Source organism: Boleophthalmus pectinirostris, unplaced genomic scaffold, assembly GCF_026225935.1.
Source record: "Boleophthalmus pectinirostris isolate CB_2022bp ecotype Guang Dong unplaced genomic scaffold, ASM2622593v1 HiC_scaffold_1, whole genome shotgun sequence".
In the NCBI taxonomy this organism is placed as follows: domain Eukaryota; kingdom Metazoa; phylum Chordata; class Actinopteri; order Gobiiformes; family Gobiidae; genus Boleophthalmus; species Boleophthalmus pectinirostris.
This window is the reverse complement of record NW_026570970.1, coordinates 3,563,561-3,584,387: the sequence shown is the minus strand read 5'-3', so window position 1 is coordinate 3,584,387 and position 20,827 is coordinate 3,563,561. Positions and strand designations below refer to the sequence as shown.

Genomic DNA, 20,827 nt, shown 5'->3' with positions numbered 1-20,827 from the left:
AAGTTTATAGCAAACCACAAACAAAGTACATCTACTTACATTTTGTATTATGCACACACTACCAAAGATGAAAATAACCTTGAACCGAATCTAAAAAAACACAACAACAAGATCACACTCCTCGCAGTCTCTCTGCTCGCAGTTCTGAAAAAAAAAAAACATACCTGGCCCCTGCCCTGCAAGATGGGGCCACATAAGGGGGCCAGAGTTCTGATTGGTCGCTGCATGCAGTGACAGTTTCCATGCGGAAGATCAAAATTACAAGGCCTTTTTAACAGAGACTGACAAAACAGGAAGGCAATATAAAGAGAGAGGATCACACTTCCTCTCACCAAAATAAATGTTTTTCAAAATAAAATGAGTGCTTTAAAATAAACGAGAAATAAGATATGTTTTCTCTACTGGGTTACACAAGTCCTGGCTTTTATTGGTCACATCTAGACCAGCTTTCATTTTCAGTTTTAAGTCCCGTAACCCTTCAGCCTATTTGAGGATTTAGATGTTTTTGGTGGATAAGCTCGGCTAGGTCTGGCCTAAACCAGGGACTGTGTCTATTTTAATTTGAATTTTTTCAGTGGGCATGTTTCCAAATTGTTATAACAAGTGTTGGAAATATTTCCAGGCATCTCAAATCAGGGATGATGTCAATCCTGTGGGGGGGGAGAGGGGGGAGTGGTGCTCTTGTGCTCACATGCTATGTGTATGGTCGCTTAGACTTTGGCAGAACACCCTGAGACATACTTGTCAGGTGTACCCATGCAAGTGAAAGTGCCCACCCCTGTGACTGACCCGCATAGCCCGAAATGCATATTACCCAGAGTGCCTCTCACCACTTCCTGCTCTGGTGCTCCTGCTACACTCACTGTGGCTGTGTGCTGGTCGTGCCTGGAGCGGCGTGCTCATTGATCGTCGTGATATCACTTCTACTACTAACTTCTACTTCTATTCAAAGTGTTCAATCCTCGCTCGCAGTCAGTTTTTTTTACCTCCTTTGCGAAACAACTCAATTCAGATTCGCCGTGAGTCTGTGATGGCGAGCTGTGAATAATACCCAGCTAGGAGATGGAACTATATATTTTTTCCTCTTTCTTGCTGGATCTGCTTCAAGAAAGACTCTTAGAACTTTGAATCTCATCATACGATAGTGGACTAACCCCAAAAAGAACAATATATAGATCTCACACCTAAAATTAATACATTTATCATATTATCAACGTTCGTGTGTCCGCTTTCATTCACTACCCTATGGCTCTTCAGCGAATCTATACTGAAAAATTCATATTGCAGTCAGACCCCTAGCCAACTACACATTACAATTGCCCACGCCCCCGAAAGACTGTTGAGTATAACATCAATCAGTGTCCCAGTGTCGTAGACTTGGAATTGTATCGGTGAGCTTGCACACTTTGGATAGGTTGAGTGTGTTTTATGTAACTGCACTGATGGTGGGGTCAAGCATATCTCAGTTCAGATCCCTAGACAGAGTGTCAACTCATTTTGTTCGGGGGTCGTATCCAACCGACTTTGATCCAAAGTGTCCGACCAGAAAACTCATATCATATAAACCCAAAAATAACAATAAGTTCAAGTATTTGCAGAGATAACACAAATTATTACAGAAATCTTTTTAACTTATGACCAAAAATACAAAATACAAATATTATAACTTATGAACAACCTGAACTTTAAGAAAAATGCAATTTCAACACAAGTTTTACATGAACTTGTAGCAATAGAAATTACAAATAGAAATAGAAGTACATTTTTGTTGTAAAATCCTGCACTCGCTCACTTTTTCATGTTGGACATTTTCCTGATGAGGGTGTCACGGTCACAGTCAAACGATCGTCCTGTAGAGCGTTTGGAAAGAGACAAGTCTTCATTTGTGCTGCTCTGGTGGGAGGGGCCACGTACAGAGACGCTGGAGACGCTGCTGTGATAAACACCACAGAAAAATTAACAATATTTTTAATAGAAAATAGCAATTAAAATCTTTTAGTAGAAAATCAGCCGAGGGCCAGATTAAAGGTCTTGGAGGGCCGGATCTGGCCCCCGGGCCGTATGTTTGACCCCCCTGCCCTAGCAGAATGAGTTGGGAGGTGACATGGGGGGCAGTCAGCTCACTAACTGCAGGTAGAGCACAGGCAGGTGCAGATGGAGGGCTGTAACAGGCAGCTATAGCCATAGAGAAGTTTTTTTGACAGGGTAATCTTCATGATAATCAGTTCAAATTGCTTTTGCAACAGATTTGGATGCTAAGACTGAACACTGCAAATGAACTTTATAATAGATGGTGACTCCACCCCCTTTGGAGTCTCTGTATCTGGTGGTTTCTATTCTATTCACCAAAACTACTTTTGTGAAAAATGTCTTTTAGATCAGATGTCGTTTATTAGAGTCTGGGTTCCATCCTGGAAATATAAATCTTCTGATGAGAAAGTACCTTAATCTTACTAATCAGTTTTCAAATAAAGAGAGGAAATAAAGAGCAGAGTCACAGGTATTTTGGGTCATACCATTTATTAGATCAAATTACACTTGTTTTTTATCATTCACAAATTGTAACAGTTTTTGCTTTTTCACAAGAAAACAACCTAAGAAAATCACACCTACTTGAATTACATTTGCATTTAAAAAAGAATCAGGTCAAAAAAATCATTGGCTTAAAGAGAATACAGGACAGTGGTGATGAGTTTGACAAGGATCATCTGGACATTTGAAGCTCCTTTACTCTGTGACAACAATGAATCCAGTAAATTTTTCTAGCAGGAGCCCGTTTTTGTATTTGTAAGTAGCAGCACCGATGTGGGACGTGCCGCTTCTCGCTGTGACACACTGAGTTACTTGACCTTTGGTTGCGTGAAAATGTACAGCTTTCCGCCGCATTCTGGTCACCACATCATCTTTCGTAAACCATGGAGCTTCTAACATGAATTCTCCCAGCTGAAAAGGCTCCCCGAACTTCAGAGTATTCAGGTACTGACCCATCTCCTCCAGCTGAGGATCTGCGTTCCCCAGAGAGGTGAAGGCATAGACCCAGCGGTTTCATCTCCTGGATTCAACACAAACTTATCAACCTCAGCCTGAGTGGGCACACTAACTCTCCCTCCATTATGTCTAAACACGACTGAACCACACTCACCTCCCCTCCTTGTCCTCCAGCCACTTGGGTGAGTCTGTCCTGGCTGAACGGGGACTTGAGTCTCTGGTCAAAGAGACTTCTGAGGACGCTCTCTTCCACTGTCCCCTCTCGAATAGCAAGACATGTCTCTGCCATCTGCTTCTGCAGCTCTACACTGTAATAGTGACACAGTTTGAGAACTTGTGCACCTGCTGCTGAACTCAGGGAACTTCCCCACTGCACTGACAGACAAACATTCATACACCTCATGGTAATGTTTTCCAGATCCTCCAGAGTCTCCTCAGCCTCAGCACTAAACCTCACTGATGCCTTTAGTCACTGGAACAGGCTCATTTTAAGACCTCCAGTGGAAGCAGCCAGACCTTCACAGGAAGTGTTCACTGGTTCTTTGCCGTCTGCTCCCATCAGCAGCTTGGGCAGAGTCACATAGGTTCTGAACAGCTTGCATCAAATGTTGCAGGATTGCTCTCAAGAAGAAAATCTCCATAAAACTGACAGACAATGTTTTAACTAGGTTTTTTTCTTCTTCAGTGAGTTCTACCTTTGCCTCTCCGTGAATTCACACTAGGAATCTTTTTGATAGTTACCTCCAACTGTCCTTTGACAGTCTGGAGGTCACTAGAGTCTACCTTCTGACTGTCGAACACAAAGAAAGCGTTGGCTCCGTACTCTATCCCTGTGACCACATGTGTGCCCAGGCCCTTCTCATTAATCACACTGTCTGTATTTTCTCACACACACATCTGCTGTGAGGGACAACTGCTCAAAACGAGTGGTGCCTGGTATTGCAGGGTCACTCTGCTCTGGTTTTTAAATTGTTTTTTTGTTGTTCAGGTAGTTGGCTGACCCCCCCACTTCAATCAGGCCACTCAGAAAGCTGAGCTTCAGAGACGCGTTCACATTCAGGTTAAAGGACGTGTCTGCAGTGGAGTCTGACGATCTGACGTCAAAGTGACTGCTCCTCTGGGGCTTCTTCACCGTCAGACTTTGTAAAAGTTTGTGAGTCCAAAGGGCCATTCCTAAAAACAACAAACACTGGTCATTTACAGCACATTCTCTGCACACAGCTGACTGTACACATTTATACTTGTATACTATGTACTAGTACTCTTCTTCATCATTCTCTTGATGAAGTAAAAACACCAGCAGGTTTTAGTTGACTCTGTTCATAAACTGTATAAAGTGAACTGAGGGAGTGTGACGTCACTCAGAGTGTTCAGCTCCTAGTTGGAGCAGTTGTAGAAGTGAATTTGGAGCAGAGTTTTGTATTTGGAATTTCAACCACAACTGTCACAGGAACCGAAGAACCAATCACTCCTCAAGCCTGTTTAAGGTAAACGCCCCGTCTGCTTCACTGAGCGACTGTCAACAGACGCTGTAAAGAAATGGACTGAGGGAGTGTGACGTATGTACGTAAAACATTAACACCAGGATCATGTAGACTGGGTTAATACAAACATTTTAACAACATGACGAGGCTCACAGCAGCAGTTATAGAGAGAGGAGCCACAATATTCCAAAGTCAATGGGAGCCAGAGTCAGAAGGAGCCGGAAGTTCCTCCACGAGCTCTTCCTATTTGAAACACCGCGGTTAGCAGGTAAAGTATACTTCAAGTATTTATACAGTCTATGCTCTGCTTTCATTTGAACGCAGCAGATTTAAAAGGTTTTCATTTATTTTTTTGTTTATTCATTACAGTTACATCACCAGATTCATGGCCCTTAAAGAAGATAAAGCTCGCTGTGCTCCTGCTACCATCATCTCAAATTAGAAACACATTACATTGTCTTTTTCAGTTACAATTTTTTTATTCTCTGTTCAATTATTCATTTGATAATTTGGTTCAAAGATGCATCTGCAGCTTCTGTTGAGAAAAATGCAAAGTGCTTCATAAAGTGTAACAGAAACAGTAACTGACCTGGGATGAGTTGGTCGTTTGGGGCGTTATACAACATGCCCAGAGTGAACGGTCGGCCCAGACCTCCAACAATCATCTGATTGTTTTTAGCCTTTTGCTCCAACTGTGGAAAAACACAACCAAGACATGAGACATGTTTGACAAATAAAAGCTGGACAAAATGGAGAAAAAAACACTGAATTTTCAATGTATGAAACATAATTAAAACAAATAAGTGTAGCTTTTATCATTATGATTTATGAACAACAGACAAGAAAGGCCTTTTTAAAATGAAGTCCACAATTTAATACAGTAGATATAAAAGAATGAGAACTTCACACATCAGTTACTTGAGACGGTGCGTTGGAGGAGAGGGAGCAGCCCATGAACATGGAGAAAAATCCCGCACACCGTCTTACTTGCAAATTGTGAGATTTATTAGGACAAACTGTGCAATGTTTTCGGCACTAGGCCTTCATCAGGCAAACACAAATCCATAAAAGTCTAAACCAGGTGCTGTTACTGCCCAAAAATCATCTGTACTTAAAATAAAAAGGCCCTGTCGATAATGAGACTGACCTGATGAGTTTTTCATGAATTACAATAATACAAACAGTAAGAAATGGAGCTGCTCAGTGCTCACACTGTGCCATTGTCGTCCTCTGAAGTCTTCTGGGGTACTCTGAACTGATCTGAACAGGTGCTCTGAACGACAGGTGCTCTGAAGGGCAGGTGCTCTGAAGGGCAGGTGCTCTGAAGGGCAGGTGCTCTGAACGGCAGGTGCTCTGAAGGGCAACAGGTGCTCTGAACGACAGGTGTGAACGACAGGTGCTCTGAAGGGCAGGTGCTCTGAACGACAGGTGCTCTGAACGACTGAAGGGCATGCTCTGAACGGCAGGGCTCTGAAGGGCAGGTGATCTGAAGGGCAGGTGCTCTGAACGGCAGGTGCTCTGAAGCAGGAGCTCTGAAGGCGCTCTGAGGAAGCAGACAGGCTGCTGTCTTTTATAGGGGCATTGGTTGTTGGAGGAAGTACAAATCATGACTTCATAAGGACATTTTCTTTGACTCAGACAAACTTTACTGAACCAAAAGGGAATTTTTTTTGGACACAGTGACTCACAGCATTTTATATTCACGAAGAAAAACATGAATGGTCAAATAAATTCTAAGTGAGGAACAGAAATAGCAAGAGAGACTGATGTGGAAATATACCTAAAATAAAAATATATCTCAGTTATACAGAAGAGGTCGAAAGGAAAACGGTGCAAAGATGATATGATGATTGGCAGGACACAGGTGTTATATAAGGAAGAGTTGTTGGACAGTTGTAGGGAGTATTATCTGTTACATAAGGGTGAGTCGTACATTTGTACGGTGTATAAACTACAGACTATTTCAATATTTCCGCAGAAATCAGTGAGTCACGTCAGACACTGTTTCAGGGTGTCATAATATATCATCATATCATATATATCATCATAATATATCATCATAATATATCATCATAATATATCATCATGGGCGGCAGTAGCTCAGTTGGTGGAGCATTCGCCCACTGATCTGAAGGTTGGCAGTTTGATTCCAGCTCTCGACATAAAAAAAAACATCACAGGTTGAGTGGTCAGATCCACTGACCCACAGGTTGCTGGTGTGATTCCAGCTCCCACAGATGAATGCTGCTGTTGTGTCCTTGGGCAAGACACTTAACCCACCTTGCCCACAGTGTCTGTGTACACTAGTGTGTGAATGTGTGTGTGAATGGGTGAGTGGTTCCTTGTTGTAAAGCGCTTTGAGTGCCTTGAAGGTGGAAAAGCGCTGTAGAAAAATGTGACCATTTACCATCATAATATGTCACCATTATGTATCACTATAATATATAACCGTTATGTATCACCATTATGTATCACCATTATGAATCTCCATAATGAATCACCATAATGTGTCACCGTAATATATCATCCATCAGCAGCAGCAATGTCTCATCCCTGATAACCACAGATTAGTTCTAATTACACTTTTTCAGTTTTGAAACATTTCTCTGTTGAAATTTTACATTTGTCGAACAGCTTGCACAAATCCTAAACAGAATTTTAGTTTTTGTAAAGAAAAATTAGGTAAGCAAAATTCACTTTTTCATTTAAAACTGGTCATCACTCAATCATCCTTAATCAACAAAAGCAAGTTTTATTCACTAGCTAGGACCACGCCAACAACAACAAAGTGTGAAGAAGTTTATTGTTAATGTTTGAGGTGACGCAGAGTTGGCTGGGTTGAGACTCTGGCTAGGGGCTCTGTCTCAATCTTCAATTGGCCCAGCCGGCATGGGACCTCTCTCGTAGGCATCTTACGACTTAAAGACAAACAAGGAAGGGGGTGGGACGGCAGGGTCGAGTTAGCCAAGACAAACTGGGGTGATGGGAATGACTGCTACAGATAGGCTTCTAGGATATTAGAGGTGTGGTCGAAGTGAGTTGTGGTTCGCTCATGAGGAGAGGGCGGTGAGGAGATGTGGTCCTGCTCCTGAATCTCAGTTAATCATATTAACTTCACCTATGAAAAGTGTCAGAGTGCTCGTGCGTTTTTGTGAGCAGCTCAGAGCCTCAGTCCTGATCTCAGGGACCTGCAGAGTCTGGGGTTAGTGTCTGACTCTGGGCTTCACACTTTACACTGGTGAATTTGAGGCTGGAACCAGTCCATGTTTTTTATGTTTGTAAAATAAATAATAGGAGATTTTTCAGTATGTGATTAAAACATATGCTGAGGAAAACTAAAAGTGATGGAATAAGAAAAACATGAACATACTTGTGTCATGCATGAACTTTACACAAGACATTTACATCTCACTACATCTACACTGTACGTAGGATGCCATTATGTTTGAGATTCTATACTGAAAGAAAAAAATACCGTAATAAACAGCTTCTATATTTCATGGAAATAGGAAGTTGCGGTTATGTCTTATCGCTTTTCACAAATTAAGTTTCACAAGTTTGAAAACCTCATTTACCATCAAAACACAGTTTGGTGACGTGTTTTACTGAACATTATGTTTCTGAGAAATTAAGAATAAATGACTCTGAAGAAACAGCACACAAGTCTAAACTGTCAAACCCACACACACTTTGGACAGTCCCGCCTCCGCTGACTCCATTCTCTGTACCAGCTCCTGTTCCTCATACAACTGAGCAGACGAGCTTCTACTGCAGCTTCTACTGCAGCTTCTACTGCAGCTTCAGCCACTAAAACTAAAGACCTACAACTGAAACAGCGTCTTCTGCTGAGTCGGGTTTAAGAAACAGGTGAGGAGAGCGCTCTTTAAGTCCCAGTGGTTTGAGTGTGACTCTGTGTTTTTACAGTTACAGTTTTTCTGGTGAAATGGGCTCGTATCCGGTGACGGCGGCTCTCGGCCGAAAGTTCAGACTGGGGATGTTGTACGACGCACGAACAGATCAGCTCCTACAAGGTCAGCTTCATAATACCATCCATTATTTTATAAACTGTACTAAAATGTATTTTTATATTTCAAATATTGTTAGTAGGTCTATAAAGTTAAGTCAATAATATAAATCTTTTTCTTGAAATGAATTTAATTTGCTCTTTGCATTTTCTTTACGTACAAACACAAGTGTGTTGTTCTGAACATAATATTTAAATCATCTTTACAAACCCAGTGTGAGCGTGTTGTGCTTTAGGACACAGACTCAGTGTGAGTTTAGGCATCGCGCTGCTGTCACAACAAAAGTAAAGTATATTTCTAGTGTCTGTGTTGTAAGTAAGAGTATTTGAGATGTTTTACAAATATATAATTCACATTTAAAGTCAAACTAACTTCACTTCAGTTGTTCTCTTAGTAGTGACATTCACGAGTGTAGTTTTGATCTGTTTTGATAAATACAATTCTCCAAACATGTTATTGTTGTTTGTCGAGTTCATCACAGGACAGAGCTTCAGTTCAGTTTGAGTTTTCTGGTGGAGCTCTGTCACTCCCGCAGACATCCACTTGTCGGCGCTGTTGAGCTGGTTTGACTCAGACATTCTCCCAATGTCCATTTAACTGGATATTTTCTGACAATCCCAAACCCAAACTCTTTGATATTTAGGAGCTGCTTTAGGAGAAACTGTTTTGTCAAAATGAAAAACAACAATGACACAGTCACTTTTTTTTTCTTTTATCCATATTTGCTGAAATAATGTTTCATTAAATCTAACGTGAGGTTTGTTTTAGGGAGCGCTCTGTGGGATTCTGCAGTGTTAAAGTCCATGACCCGGACAAGTCCTCAGCCCCACAGTCACTTCAGACTCTCCAGCTCCGACTCGGCTGAAGAGAAGGCGTCTCTCCTGGAGATACAGCCCTCTTTAAGAGCCAGTGTTCTGTGTGGTTTTGTGGAAGGAGAAGGTTCGGCCAAGTTTCTCCACGACAAACAGCAGTTTAAAAACCAGAGCAGAGTGATTCTGCAGTACAAAGCCAGCACTCACTTTGAGCAGCTGTCCCTCACAGCAGGAGACTGGGACAACATGAAGGACAGGGACATGGTGCAGAGAGGCCTGGCCACACATGTGGTCACAGGGATAGAGTACGGAGGGAACGTTTTCTTTGTGTTTGACAGTCACGTGGTCCAGGAAAGTGAACTTCAGGAGTTCAAATTAAAGGTGAAGGCAGTGATCCACTTAATTTTCTTTTCAGTCACTTTAATTATGATGAAGACCTCACAGAAGAACAAAAATCTATAGCTGAAAAACTCACAGTGAAATGTTACTCAGACTTCCTTCTTGAGCGTAGTCCTGCTACTTTGGCAGAGGCAGTACAGACCTACAGAGATATGAGCAAACTTCTGGGAGAACATGGAGAGAGCTCAGTCCCAGTGAGAGTGTGGATGGTGCCAGTGACACATCTGAACCCTGCAGCTAATGGGTTAGTCAGTAGACACATCAGTGTAGGTTTAGTGCTGGAGGCTGAGGAGACTCTGGAGGATCTGGACAGTTTTACTATGAGGTTGTAATGAATGTTTGTCTGTCAGTGCAGTGGGGAAGTTCCCTGAGCTTCAGCAGCAGGTGCACAAGTTCTCCAAACTGTGTCAGAGTTACAGTGTAGAGCTGCAGAGGCAGATGGCAGAGACATGTCCTGCATTCGAGAGGGGACAGTGGAAAGAGAGCGTCCTCAGAAGTCTCTTTGACCAGAGACTCAAGTCCCCGTTCAGCCAGGACAGACTCACCAAGTGGCTGGAGGACAAGGAGAGGGAGGTGAGTGTGGTTCAGTCGTGTTTAGACATAATGGAGGGAGAGTTAGTGTTTTCCACTCAGGCTAAGCTCGATAAGTTTGTATTGGCTCCAGGAGATGAAGACCGCTGGGTCTATGTCTTCACCTCTCTGGGGAACGCAGATCCTCAGCTGGAGGAGATGGGTCAGTACCTGAATACTCTGAAGTTGGGGGAGACTTATGAGCCACAATTACAGTCAGCAGAAGTTCCATGGTTCAATAAAGATGATGTGGTGGCCAAAATGCGGCAGAAAGCTGTAAATTTTCACAAAACAAAGGTCAAGTAACTCAGTGTGTCACAGCGAGAAGCGGCACGTCCCACATCGGTGCTGCTACTTACACATACAAAAATGGGCTCCTGATAGAAAATTATGAGTAACTGAGAAAACAAGTGGAGTAACTGTTGTCACAGAGTAAATGAGCTTCAAATGTCCAGATGATCCTTGTCAAACTCATCACCACTGTCCTGTATTCTCTTTAAGCCAATGATTTTGACCTGATTCTTTTTAAATGTAACAAATGTAATTCAATAGATTTTTTTCACTTTTTCATGTGAAAAACCCAAAACTGTTAGAATAAATCATGATCTAATAAATGTATGTGTGTGTGTGTAGCTTCATGAATATGAATGTGCACTTACCAGTGAAATGTAAAAAAGAAATCACTTAAATGAATGAATATATATTTACCAGTAAAATGGATTAATATGAATTGTTGATGTGTGTTGTTGTTTTATCTTGCATTGTGAAAATAAATATGTATGAATATGAAGAAACGCTTATTAATTATAAGTGATAAGTGATGAGTCTGATGATGACAACTAAAGCAGTACATGATTTCATTTGAAAGAATTAACAAATTTTAACTTTTGTTGAAATTTCATGCAAATATCTGATCAAATGAGGAAGTTACAAGTAAAAATGTGTGAATAATTGCCATTTTCCGACACATGAATTCTATTGTAATTAGTGTATAATATTTTAATATATATCAAAAATATCATAACTTTCTCAATCCTTGACCGATTTTCACAATCCTGGTTTTACTGGTAATATATATTCATCATTTAAGTGATTTCTTTTTTACATTTCACTGTAAGTGCACATCATTCATATTCCAAGAGCTACACACACACACATACATTTTTAGATCATGATTTATCTAACAGTTTTGGGTTTCACATAAAAAGTGAAAATCTATTTGAATTACATTTGTTACATTTAAAAAGAATCAGGTCAAATCATTGGCTTAAAGAGAATACAGACAGTGGTATGAGTTTGACAAGGATCATCTAGACATTTGAAGCTCTTTACTCTGTGACAACAGTTACTCCACTTGGTTTCTCAGTTACTCATTTTCTACCAGGAGCCATTTTTGTATTGTAATAGCAGCACCGATGTGGACGTGCCGCTTCTCGCTGTGACACACTGAGTTTACTTGACCTTTGTTTTTGTGAAAATGTACAGCTTTCTGCCGCATTCTGGTCACCACATCATCTTTATTGAACCATGGAACTCTGCTGACTGTAATTCTGTCAGCTCATAAGTCTCCCCCAACTTCAGAGTATTCAGGGACTGACCCATCTCCTCCAGCTGAGGATCTGCGTTCCCAGAGAGGTGAAGACATAGACCCAGCGGACTTCATCTCCTGGAGCCAACACAAACTTATCGAGCTTAGCCTGAGTGGACAACACTAACTCCCTCCATATGTCTAAACACGACTGAACCACACTCACCTCCTCTCCTTGTCCTCCAGCACTTGGTGAGTCTGTCCTGGCTGAACGGGACTTGAGTCTCTGTCAAAGAGACTTCTGAGGACGCTCTCTTCCACTGTCCCTCTCGAATGGCAGACATGTCTCTGCCATCTGCCTCTGCAGCTCTACACTGTAACTCTGACACAGTTTGGAGAACCTGTGCACCTGCTGCTGAAGCTCAGGGAACTTCCCCACTGCACTGACAGACAAACATTCATTACACCTCATAGTAAACTGTCCAGATCCTCCAGAGTCCCTCAGCCTCCAGCACTAAACCTACACTGATGTGTCTACTGACTAACCCATTAGCTGCAGGGTTCAGATGTGTCACTGGCACCATCCACACTCTCACTGGGACTGAGCTCTCTCCATGTTCTCCCAGAGTTTGCTCATATCTCTGTAGGTCTGTACTGCCTCTGCCAAAGTAGCAGGAACGCTCAAGAAGGAAGTCTGAGTAACATTTCACTGAGTTTTTCAGCTATAGATTTTTGTTCTTCTGTGAGGTCTTCATCATAATTAAGTGACTGAAAAGAAAATTAAGTATCCACTCCTTCACCTTAATTTGAACTCCTAAGTTCACTTTCCTGGACCACGTGACTGTCAAACACAAAGAAAACGTTCCCTCCGTACTCTATCCCTGTGACCACATGTGTGGCCAGGCCTCTGCACCATGTCCCTGTCCTTCATGTTGTCCCAGTCTCCTGCTGTGAGGGACAGCTGCTCAAAGTGAGTGCTGGCTTGTACTGCGAATCACTCTGCTCTGTTTTTAAACTGCTGTTTGTCTGGAGAAACTTGCCGAACCTTCTCCTTCCACAAAACCACACAGAACACTGGCTCTTAAAGAGGCTGTATCTCCAGGAGAGACGCCTTCTCTTCAGCCGAGTCTGAGCTGGAGAGTCTGAAGGACTGTGGGCTGAGGACTTGTCCGGGTCATGGACTTTAACACTGCAGAATACCCACAGAGCGCTCCCTAAAAAAAACCTCCGTTAGATTTAATGAAACATTATTTCAGCAAAATATGGATAAAAGAAAAAAAAAAGTGACTGTGTCATTTGTTTTTTCATTTTGACAAAAACAGTTTTCTCTAAAGCAGCTCCTAAATATCAAAGAGTTTGGGTTTGGGATTGGTCAGAAAATATCCAGTTCAATGGCATTGGGAGAATGTCTGAGTCAAACCAGCTCAACAGCGCCGACAAGTGGATGTCTGCGGGAGTGACAGAGCTCCACCAGAAAACTCAAACTGAACTGAAGCTCTGTCCTGTGATGAACTCGACAAACAACTATAACATGTTTGGGGAAGTTGTATTTATCAAAAACAGATCAAAACTACACTCGTGAATGTCACTACTAAAGCAGAACAACTGAAGTGAAGTTAGTTTGACTTTAAATGTGAATTTTATATTTGTAAAACATCTCAAATACTCTTACTTACAACACAGACACTAGAAATATACTTTACTTTTGTTGTGACAGCAGCGCGATGCCTAAACTCACACTGAGTCTGTGTCCTAAAGCACAACACGCTCACACCGGGTTTGTAAAGATGATTTAAATATTATGTTCAGAACAACACACTTGTGTTTGTACGTAAAGAAAATGCAAAGAGCAAATTAAATTCATTTCAAGAAAAAGATTTATATTATTGACTTAACTTTATAGACCTACTAACAATATTTGAAATATAAAAATACATTTTAGTACAGTTTATAAAATAATGGATGGTATTATGAAGCTGACCTTGTAGGAGCTGATCTGTTCGTGCGTCGTTCAACATCCCCAGTCTGAACGGTCGACCGAGAGCCGCCGTCACCGGATACAAGCCCATTTCACCAGAAAAACTGTAACTGTAAAAACACAGAGTCACACTCAAACCACTGGGACTTAAAGAGCGCTCTCCTCACCTGTTTCTTAAACCCGACTCAGCAGAAGACGCTGTTTCAGTTGTAGGTCTTTAGTTTTAGTGGCTGAAGCTGCAGTAGAAGCTGCAGTAGAAGCTGCAGTAGAAGCTCGTCTGCTCAGTTGTATGAGGAACAGGAGCTGGTACAGAGAATGGAGTCAGCGGAGGCGGGACTGTCCAAAGTGTGTGTGGGTTTGACAGTTTAGACTTGTGTGCTGTTTCTTCAGAGTCGTTTATTCTTAATTTCTCAGAAACATAATGTTCAGTAAAACACGTCACCAAACTGTGTTTTGATGGTAAATGAGGTTTTCAAACTTGTGAAACTTAATTTGTGAAAAGCGATAAGACATAACCGCAACTTCCTATTTCCATGAAATATAGAAGCTGTTTATTACGGTATTTTTTTCTTTCAGTATAGAATCTCAAACATAAAGGCATCCTACGTACAGTGTAGATGTAGTGAGATGTAAATGTCTTGTGTAAAGTTCATGCATGACACAAGTATGTTCATGTTTTTCTTATTCCATCACTTTTAGTTTTCCTCAGCATATGTTTTAATCACATACTGAAAAATCTCCTATTATTTATTTTACAAACATAAAAACATGGACTGGTTCCAGCCTCAAATTCACCAGTGTAAAGTGTGAAGCCCAGAGTCAGACACTAACCCCAGACTCTGCAGGTCCCTGAGATCAGGACTGAGGCTCTGAGCTGCTCACAAAACGCACGAGCACTCTGACACTTTTCATAGGTGAAGTTAATATGATTAACTGAGATTCAGGAGCAGGACCACATCTCCTCACCGCCCTCTCCTCATGAGCGAACCACAACTCACTTCGACCACACCTCTAATATCCTAGAAGCCTATCTGTAGCAGTCATTCCCATCACCCCAGTTTGTCTTGGCTAACTCGACCCTGCCGTCCCACCCCCTTCCTTGTTTGTCTTTAAGTCGTAAGATGCCTACGAGAGAGGTCCCATGCCGGCTGGGCCAATTGAAGATTGAGACAGAGCCCCTAGCCAGAGTCTCAACCCAGCCAACTCTGCGTCACCTCAAACATTAACAATAAACTTCTTCACACTTTGTTGTTGTTGGCGTGGTCCTAGCTAGTGAATAAAACTTGCTTTTGTTGATTAAGGATGATTGAGTGATGACCAGTTTTAAATGAAAAAGTGAATTTTGCTTACCTAATTTTTCTTTACAAAAACTAAAATTCTGTTTAGGATTTGTGCAAGCTGTTCGACAAATGTAAAATTTCAACAGAGAAATGTTTCAAAACTGAAAAAGTGTAATTAGAACTAATCTGTGGTTATCAGGGATGAGACATTGCTGCTGCTGATGGATGATATATTACGGTGACACATTATGGTGATTCATTATGGAGATTCATAATGGTGATACATAATGGTGATACATAACGGTTATATATTATAGTGATACATAATGGTGACATATTATGATGGTAAATGGTCACATTTTTCTACAGCGCTTTTCCACCTTCAAGGCACTCAAAGCGCTTTACAACAAGGAACCACTCACCCATTCACACACACATTCACACACTAGTGTACACAGACACTGTGGGCAAGGTGGGTTAAGTGTCTTGCCCAAGGACACAACAGCAGCATTCATCTGTGGGAGCTGGAATCACACCAGCCAACCTGTGGGTCAGTGGATCTGACCACTCAACCTGTGATGTTTTTTTTTTTATGTCGAGAGCTGGAATCAAACTGCCAACCTTCAGATCAGTGGGCGAATGCTCCACCAACTGAGCTACTGCCGCCCATGATGATATATTATGATGATATATTATGATGATATATTATGATGATATATTATGATGATATATTATGACACCCTGAAACAGTGTCTGACGTGACTCACTGATTTCTGCGGAAATATTGAAATAGTCTGTAGTTTATACACCGTACAAATGTACGACTCACCCTTATGTAACAGATAATACTCCCTACAACTGTCCAACAACTCTTCCTTATATAACACCTGTGTCCTGCCAATCATCATATCATCTTTGCACCGTTTTCCTTTCGACCTCTTCTGTATAACTGAGATATATTTTTATTGGTATATTTCCACATCAGTCTCTTGCTATTTCTGTTCCTCACTTAGAATTTATTTGACCATTCATGTTTTTCTTCGTGAATATAAAATGCTGTGAGTCACTGTGTCCAAAAAAATTCCCTTTTGGTTCAGTAAAGTTTGTCTGAGTCAAAGAAAATGTCCTTATGAAGTCATGATTTGTACTTCCTCCAACAACCAATGCCCCTATAAAAGACAGCAGCCTGTCTGCTTCCTCAGAGCACCTGCCCTTCAGAGCACCTGCCGTTCAGATCACCTGCCGTTCAGAGCACCTGCCCTTCAGATCACCTGCCGTTCAGAGCACCTGCCGTTCAGAGCACCTGCCCTTCAGATCACCTGTCGTTCAGAGCACCTGTCGTTCAGAGCACCTGCCGTTCAGAGCACCTGTCGTTCAGAGCACCTGCCGTTCAGAGCACCTGCCGTTCAGAGCACCTGCCGTTCAGAGCACCTGCCGTTCAGAGCACCTGCCCTTCAGAGCACCTGCCCTTCAGAGCACCTGTCGTTCAGAGCACCTGTCGTTCAGAGTACCCCAGAAGACTTCAGAGGACGACAATGGCACAGGTGAGCACTGAGCAGCTCCATTTCTTACTGTTTGTATTATTGTAATTCATGAAAACTCATCAGGTCAGTCTCATTATCGACAGGGGCCTTTTTATTTTAAGTACAGATGATTTTTGGGCAGTAACAGCACCTGGTTTAGACTTTTATGGATTTGTGTTTGCCTGATGAAGGCCTAGTGCCGAAACATTGCACAGTTTGTCCTAATAAATCTCACAATTTGCAAGTAAGACGGTGTGCGGGATTTTTCTCCATGTTCATGGGCTGCTCCCTCTCCTCCAACGCACCGTCTCAAGTAACTGATGTGTGAAGTTCTCATTCTTTTATATCTACTGTATTAAATTGTGGACTTCATTTTAAAAAGGCCTTTCTTGTCTGTGTTCATAAATCATAATGATAAAAGCTACACTTATTTGTTTTAATTATGTTTCATACATTGAAAATTCAGTGTTTTTTTCTCCATTTTGTCCAGCTTTTATTTGTCAAACATGTCTCATGTCTTGGTTGTGTTTTTCCACAGTTGGAGCAAAAGGCTAAAAACAATCAGATGATTGTTGGAGGTCTGGGCCGACCGTTCACTCTGGGCATGTTGTATAACGCCCCAAAGGACCAACTCATCCCAGGTCAGTTACTGTTTCTGTTACACTTTATGAAGCACTTTGCATTTTTCTCAACAGAAGCTGCAGATGCATCTTTGAACCAAATGATCAAATCAGTAATTAAACAGAGAATCAAAAAATTGTAACTGAAAAAGACAATGTAATGTGTTTCTAATTTGAGATGATGGTAGCAGGAGCACAGCGAGCTTTATCTTCTTTAAGGGCCATGAATCTGGTGATGTAACTGTAATGAATAAACAAAAAAATAAATGAAAACCTTTTAAATCTGCTGCGTTCAAATGAAAGCAGAGCATAGACTGTATAAATACTTGGGTATACTTTACCTGCTAACCGCGGTGTTTCAAATAGGAAGAGCTCGTGGAGGAACTTCCGGCTCCTTCTGACTCTGGCTCCCATTGACTTTGGAATATTGTGGCTCCTCTCTCTATAACTGCTGCTGTGAGCCTCGTCATGTTGTTAAAATGTTTGTATTAACCCAGTCTACATGATCCTGGTGTTAATGTTTTACGTACATACGTCACACTCCCTCAGTCCATTTCTTTACAGCGTCTGTTGACAGTCGCTCAGTGAAGCAGACGGGGCGTTACCTTAAACAGGCTTGAGAGTGATTGGTTCTTCGGTTCCTGTGACAGTTGTGGTTGAAATTCCAAATACAAAACTCTGCTCCAAATTCACTTCTACAACTGCTCCAACTAGGAGCTGAACACTCTGAGTGACGTCACACTCCCTCAGTTCACTTTATACAGTTTATGAACAGAGTCAACTAAAACCTGCTGGTGTTTTTACTTCATCAAGAGAATGATGAAGAAGAAGTACTAGTACACTAGTATACAAGTATAAATGTGTACAGTCAGCTGTGTGCAGAGAATGTGCTGTAAATGACCAGTGTTTGTTTGTTTTAGGAATGGCCCTTTGGGACTCACAAACTTTACAAAGTCTGACGGTGAAGAAGCCCCAGAGGAGCAGTCACTTTGACGTCAGATCGTCAGACTCCACTGCAGACACGTCCTTTAACCTGAATGTGAACGCGTCTCTGAAGCTCAGCTTTCTGAGTGGCCTGATTGAAGTGGGGGGGTCAGCCAACTACCTGAACAACAAAAAACAATTTAAAAACCAGAGCAGAGTGACCCTGCAATACCAGGCCACCACTCGTTTTGAGCAGTTGTCCCTCACAGCAGATGTGTGTGAGAAAATACAGAACAGTGTGATTCATGAGAAGGGCCTGGGCACACATGTGGTCACAGGGATAGAGTACGGAGCCAACGCTTTCTTTGTGTTCGACAGTCAGAAGGTAGACTCTAGTGACCTCCAGACTGTCAAAGGACAGTTGGAGGTAACTATCAAAAAGATTCCTGAGTGTGATATTCACGGAGAGGCAAAGGTAGAACTCACTGAAGAAGAAAAAAACCTAGTTAAAACATTGTCTGTTCAGTTTTATGGAGATTTTCTTCTTGAGAGCAATCCTGCAACATTTGATGCAGCTGTTCAGACCTATGTGACTCTGCCCAAGCTGCTGATGGGAGCAGACGGCAAAGAACCAGTGAACACTGTTCCTGTGAAGGTCTGGCTGCTTCCACTGGAGGTCTTTAAAAATGAGCCTGTTCCAGTGACTAAAGGCATCAGTGTAGGTTTAGTGCTGGAGGCTGAGGAGACTCTGGAGGATCTGGAAAACATTACCATGAGGTGTAATGAATGTTTGTCTGTCAGTGCAGTGGGGAAGTTCCCTGAGCTTCAGCAGCAGGTGCACAAGTTCTACAAACTGTGTCACTATTATGGTGTACATCTGCAGAGGCAGATGGCAGAGACATGTCCTGCCATTCGAGAGGGGACAGTGGAAGAGAGCGTCCTCAGAAGTCTCTTTGACCAGAGACTCAAGTCCCCGTTCAGCCAGGACAGACTCACCAAGTGGCTGGAGGACAAGGAGAGGGAGGTGAGTGTGGTTCAGTCGTGTTTAGACATAATGGAGGGAGAGTTAGTGTTTTCCACTCAGGCTGAGCTTGATAAGTTTGTATTGAATCCAGGAGATGAAGACCGCTGGGTCTATGCCTTCACCTCTCTGGGGAACGCAGATCCTCAGCTGGAGGAGATGGGTCAGTACCTGAATACTCTGAAGTTCGGGGAAGCCTTTTCAGCTGGGAGAATTCATGTTAGAAGCTCCATGGTTTACGAAAGATGATGTGGTGACCAGAATGCGGCAGAAAGCTGTACATTTTCACGCAACCAAAGGTCAAGTAACTCAGTGTGTCACAGCGAGAAGCGACACGTCCCACATCGGTGCTGCTACTTGCAAATACAAAAACGGGCTCCTGCTAGAAAAAGTTACTGGATTCATTGTTGTCACAGAGTAAAGGAGCTTCAAATGTCCAGATGATCCTTGTCAAACTCATCACCACTGTCCTGTATTCTCTTTAAGCCAATGATTTTGACCTGATTCTTTTTAAATGTAACAAATGTAATTCAAGTAGGTGTGATTTTTTTAGGTTGTTTTCTTGTGAAAAAGTAAAAACTGTTACAATAAAAAAAAAGTGTAATTTGATCTAATACATGGTTTGACCCAAGATACCTGTGCCTCTGCTCTTTATTTCCTCTCTTTGACCACTGATTAGTAAGATTGAGGTACTTTCTCATCAGAAGATTTATATTTCCAGGATGGAACCCAGACTCTAATAAACGACATCTGATCTAAAGACATTTTTCACAAAAGTAGTTTTGGTGAATAGAATAGAAACCACCAGATACAGAGACTCCAAAGGGGGTGGAGTCACCATCTATTATAAAGTTCATTTGCAGTGTTCAGTCTTAGCATCCAAATCTGTTGCAAAACAATTTGAACTGATTATCATGAAGATTACCCTGTCAAAAAACTTCTCTATGGCTATGGCTGCCTGTTACAGCACCTGCCTGCGCTCTACCTGCAGTTAGTGACCTGACTGCCCCCCATGTCACCTCCCAACTCATTCTGCTAGAGCAGGGGTGTCAAACATACGGCCCGGGGGCCAGATCCGGCCCTCCAAGACCTTTAACCTGGCCCTCGGCTGATTTTCTACTAAAATATTTGAATGATATTTTCTATTAAAATCTTGTTAATTTTCTGTGGTGTTTATCACAGCAGCGTCTCCAGCGTCTCTGTACGTGGCCCCTCCCACCAGAGCAGCACAAATGAAGACTTGTCTCTTTCCAAACGCTCTTAAAGGACGATCGTTTTGACTGTTGACCGTGACACCCTCATCAGAAAAATGTCCAACATGAGAAAAGTGGAGCCGAGTGCAGGATTTTACAACAAAAATTTACTTCTATTTCTATTTCTAATTTCTATTTGCCTACAAGTTCATGTTAAAACATTGTGTTGAAATTGCATTTTTCTTAAAGTTTCAGGTTGTTCATAATGTTATAATATTTTGTATTTTGTATTTTTGAGTTCATAAGTTAAAAAAGATTTCTGTAATAGATTTGTGTTTCTCTGCACAAATATTTGAACTTATTGTTATTTTTGGGGTTTATATGACATGAGTTTTCTGGTCCGGACACTTTGGGATCAAAGTCGGTTGGATACGGACCACCGGACCAAAATGAGTTTGACACCTCTGGTCTAGGGGATCTGA

General features: G+C 41.9%; 1 protein-coding gene and 1 pseudogene across 1 annotated transcript; one reads left to right on the top strand and one right to left on the bottom strand.

Annotated features, from left to right (window-relative positions):
- Positions 1 to 2,665: 2,665 nt before the first annotated feature.
- Positions 2,666 to 6,080, bottom strand: LOC129408064 (neoverrucotoxin subunit alpha-like; annotated as a pseudogene).
- Positions 6,081 to 16,279: 10,199 nt separating this feature from the next.
- On the top strand, positions 16,280 to 19,685 carry LOC129408705 (neoverrucotoxin subunit alpha-like). The gene is made up of 3 exons (XM_055153037.1): positions 16,280 to 16,608; positions 17,126 to 17,228; positions 18,128 to 19,685. Exons 1-3 carry the CDS (start codon positions 16,600 to 16,602, stop codon positions 19,399 to 19,401), a joined length of 1,386 nt encoding a protein of 461 aa, XP_055009012.1. The 5' UTR covers positions 16,280 to 16,599; the 3' UTR covers positions 19,402 to 19,685.
- Positions 19,686 to 20,827: the final 1,142 nt, after the last annotated feature.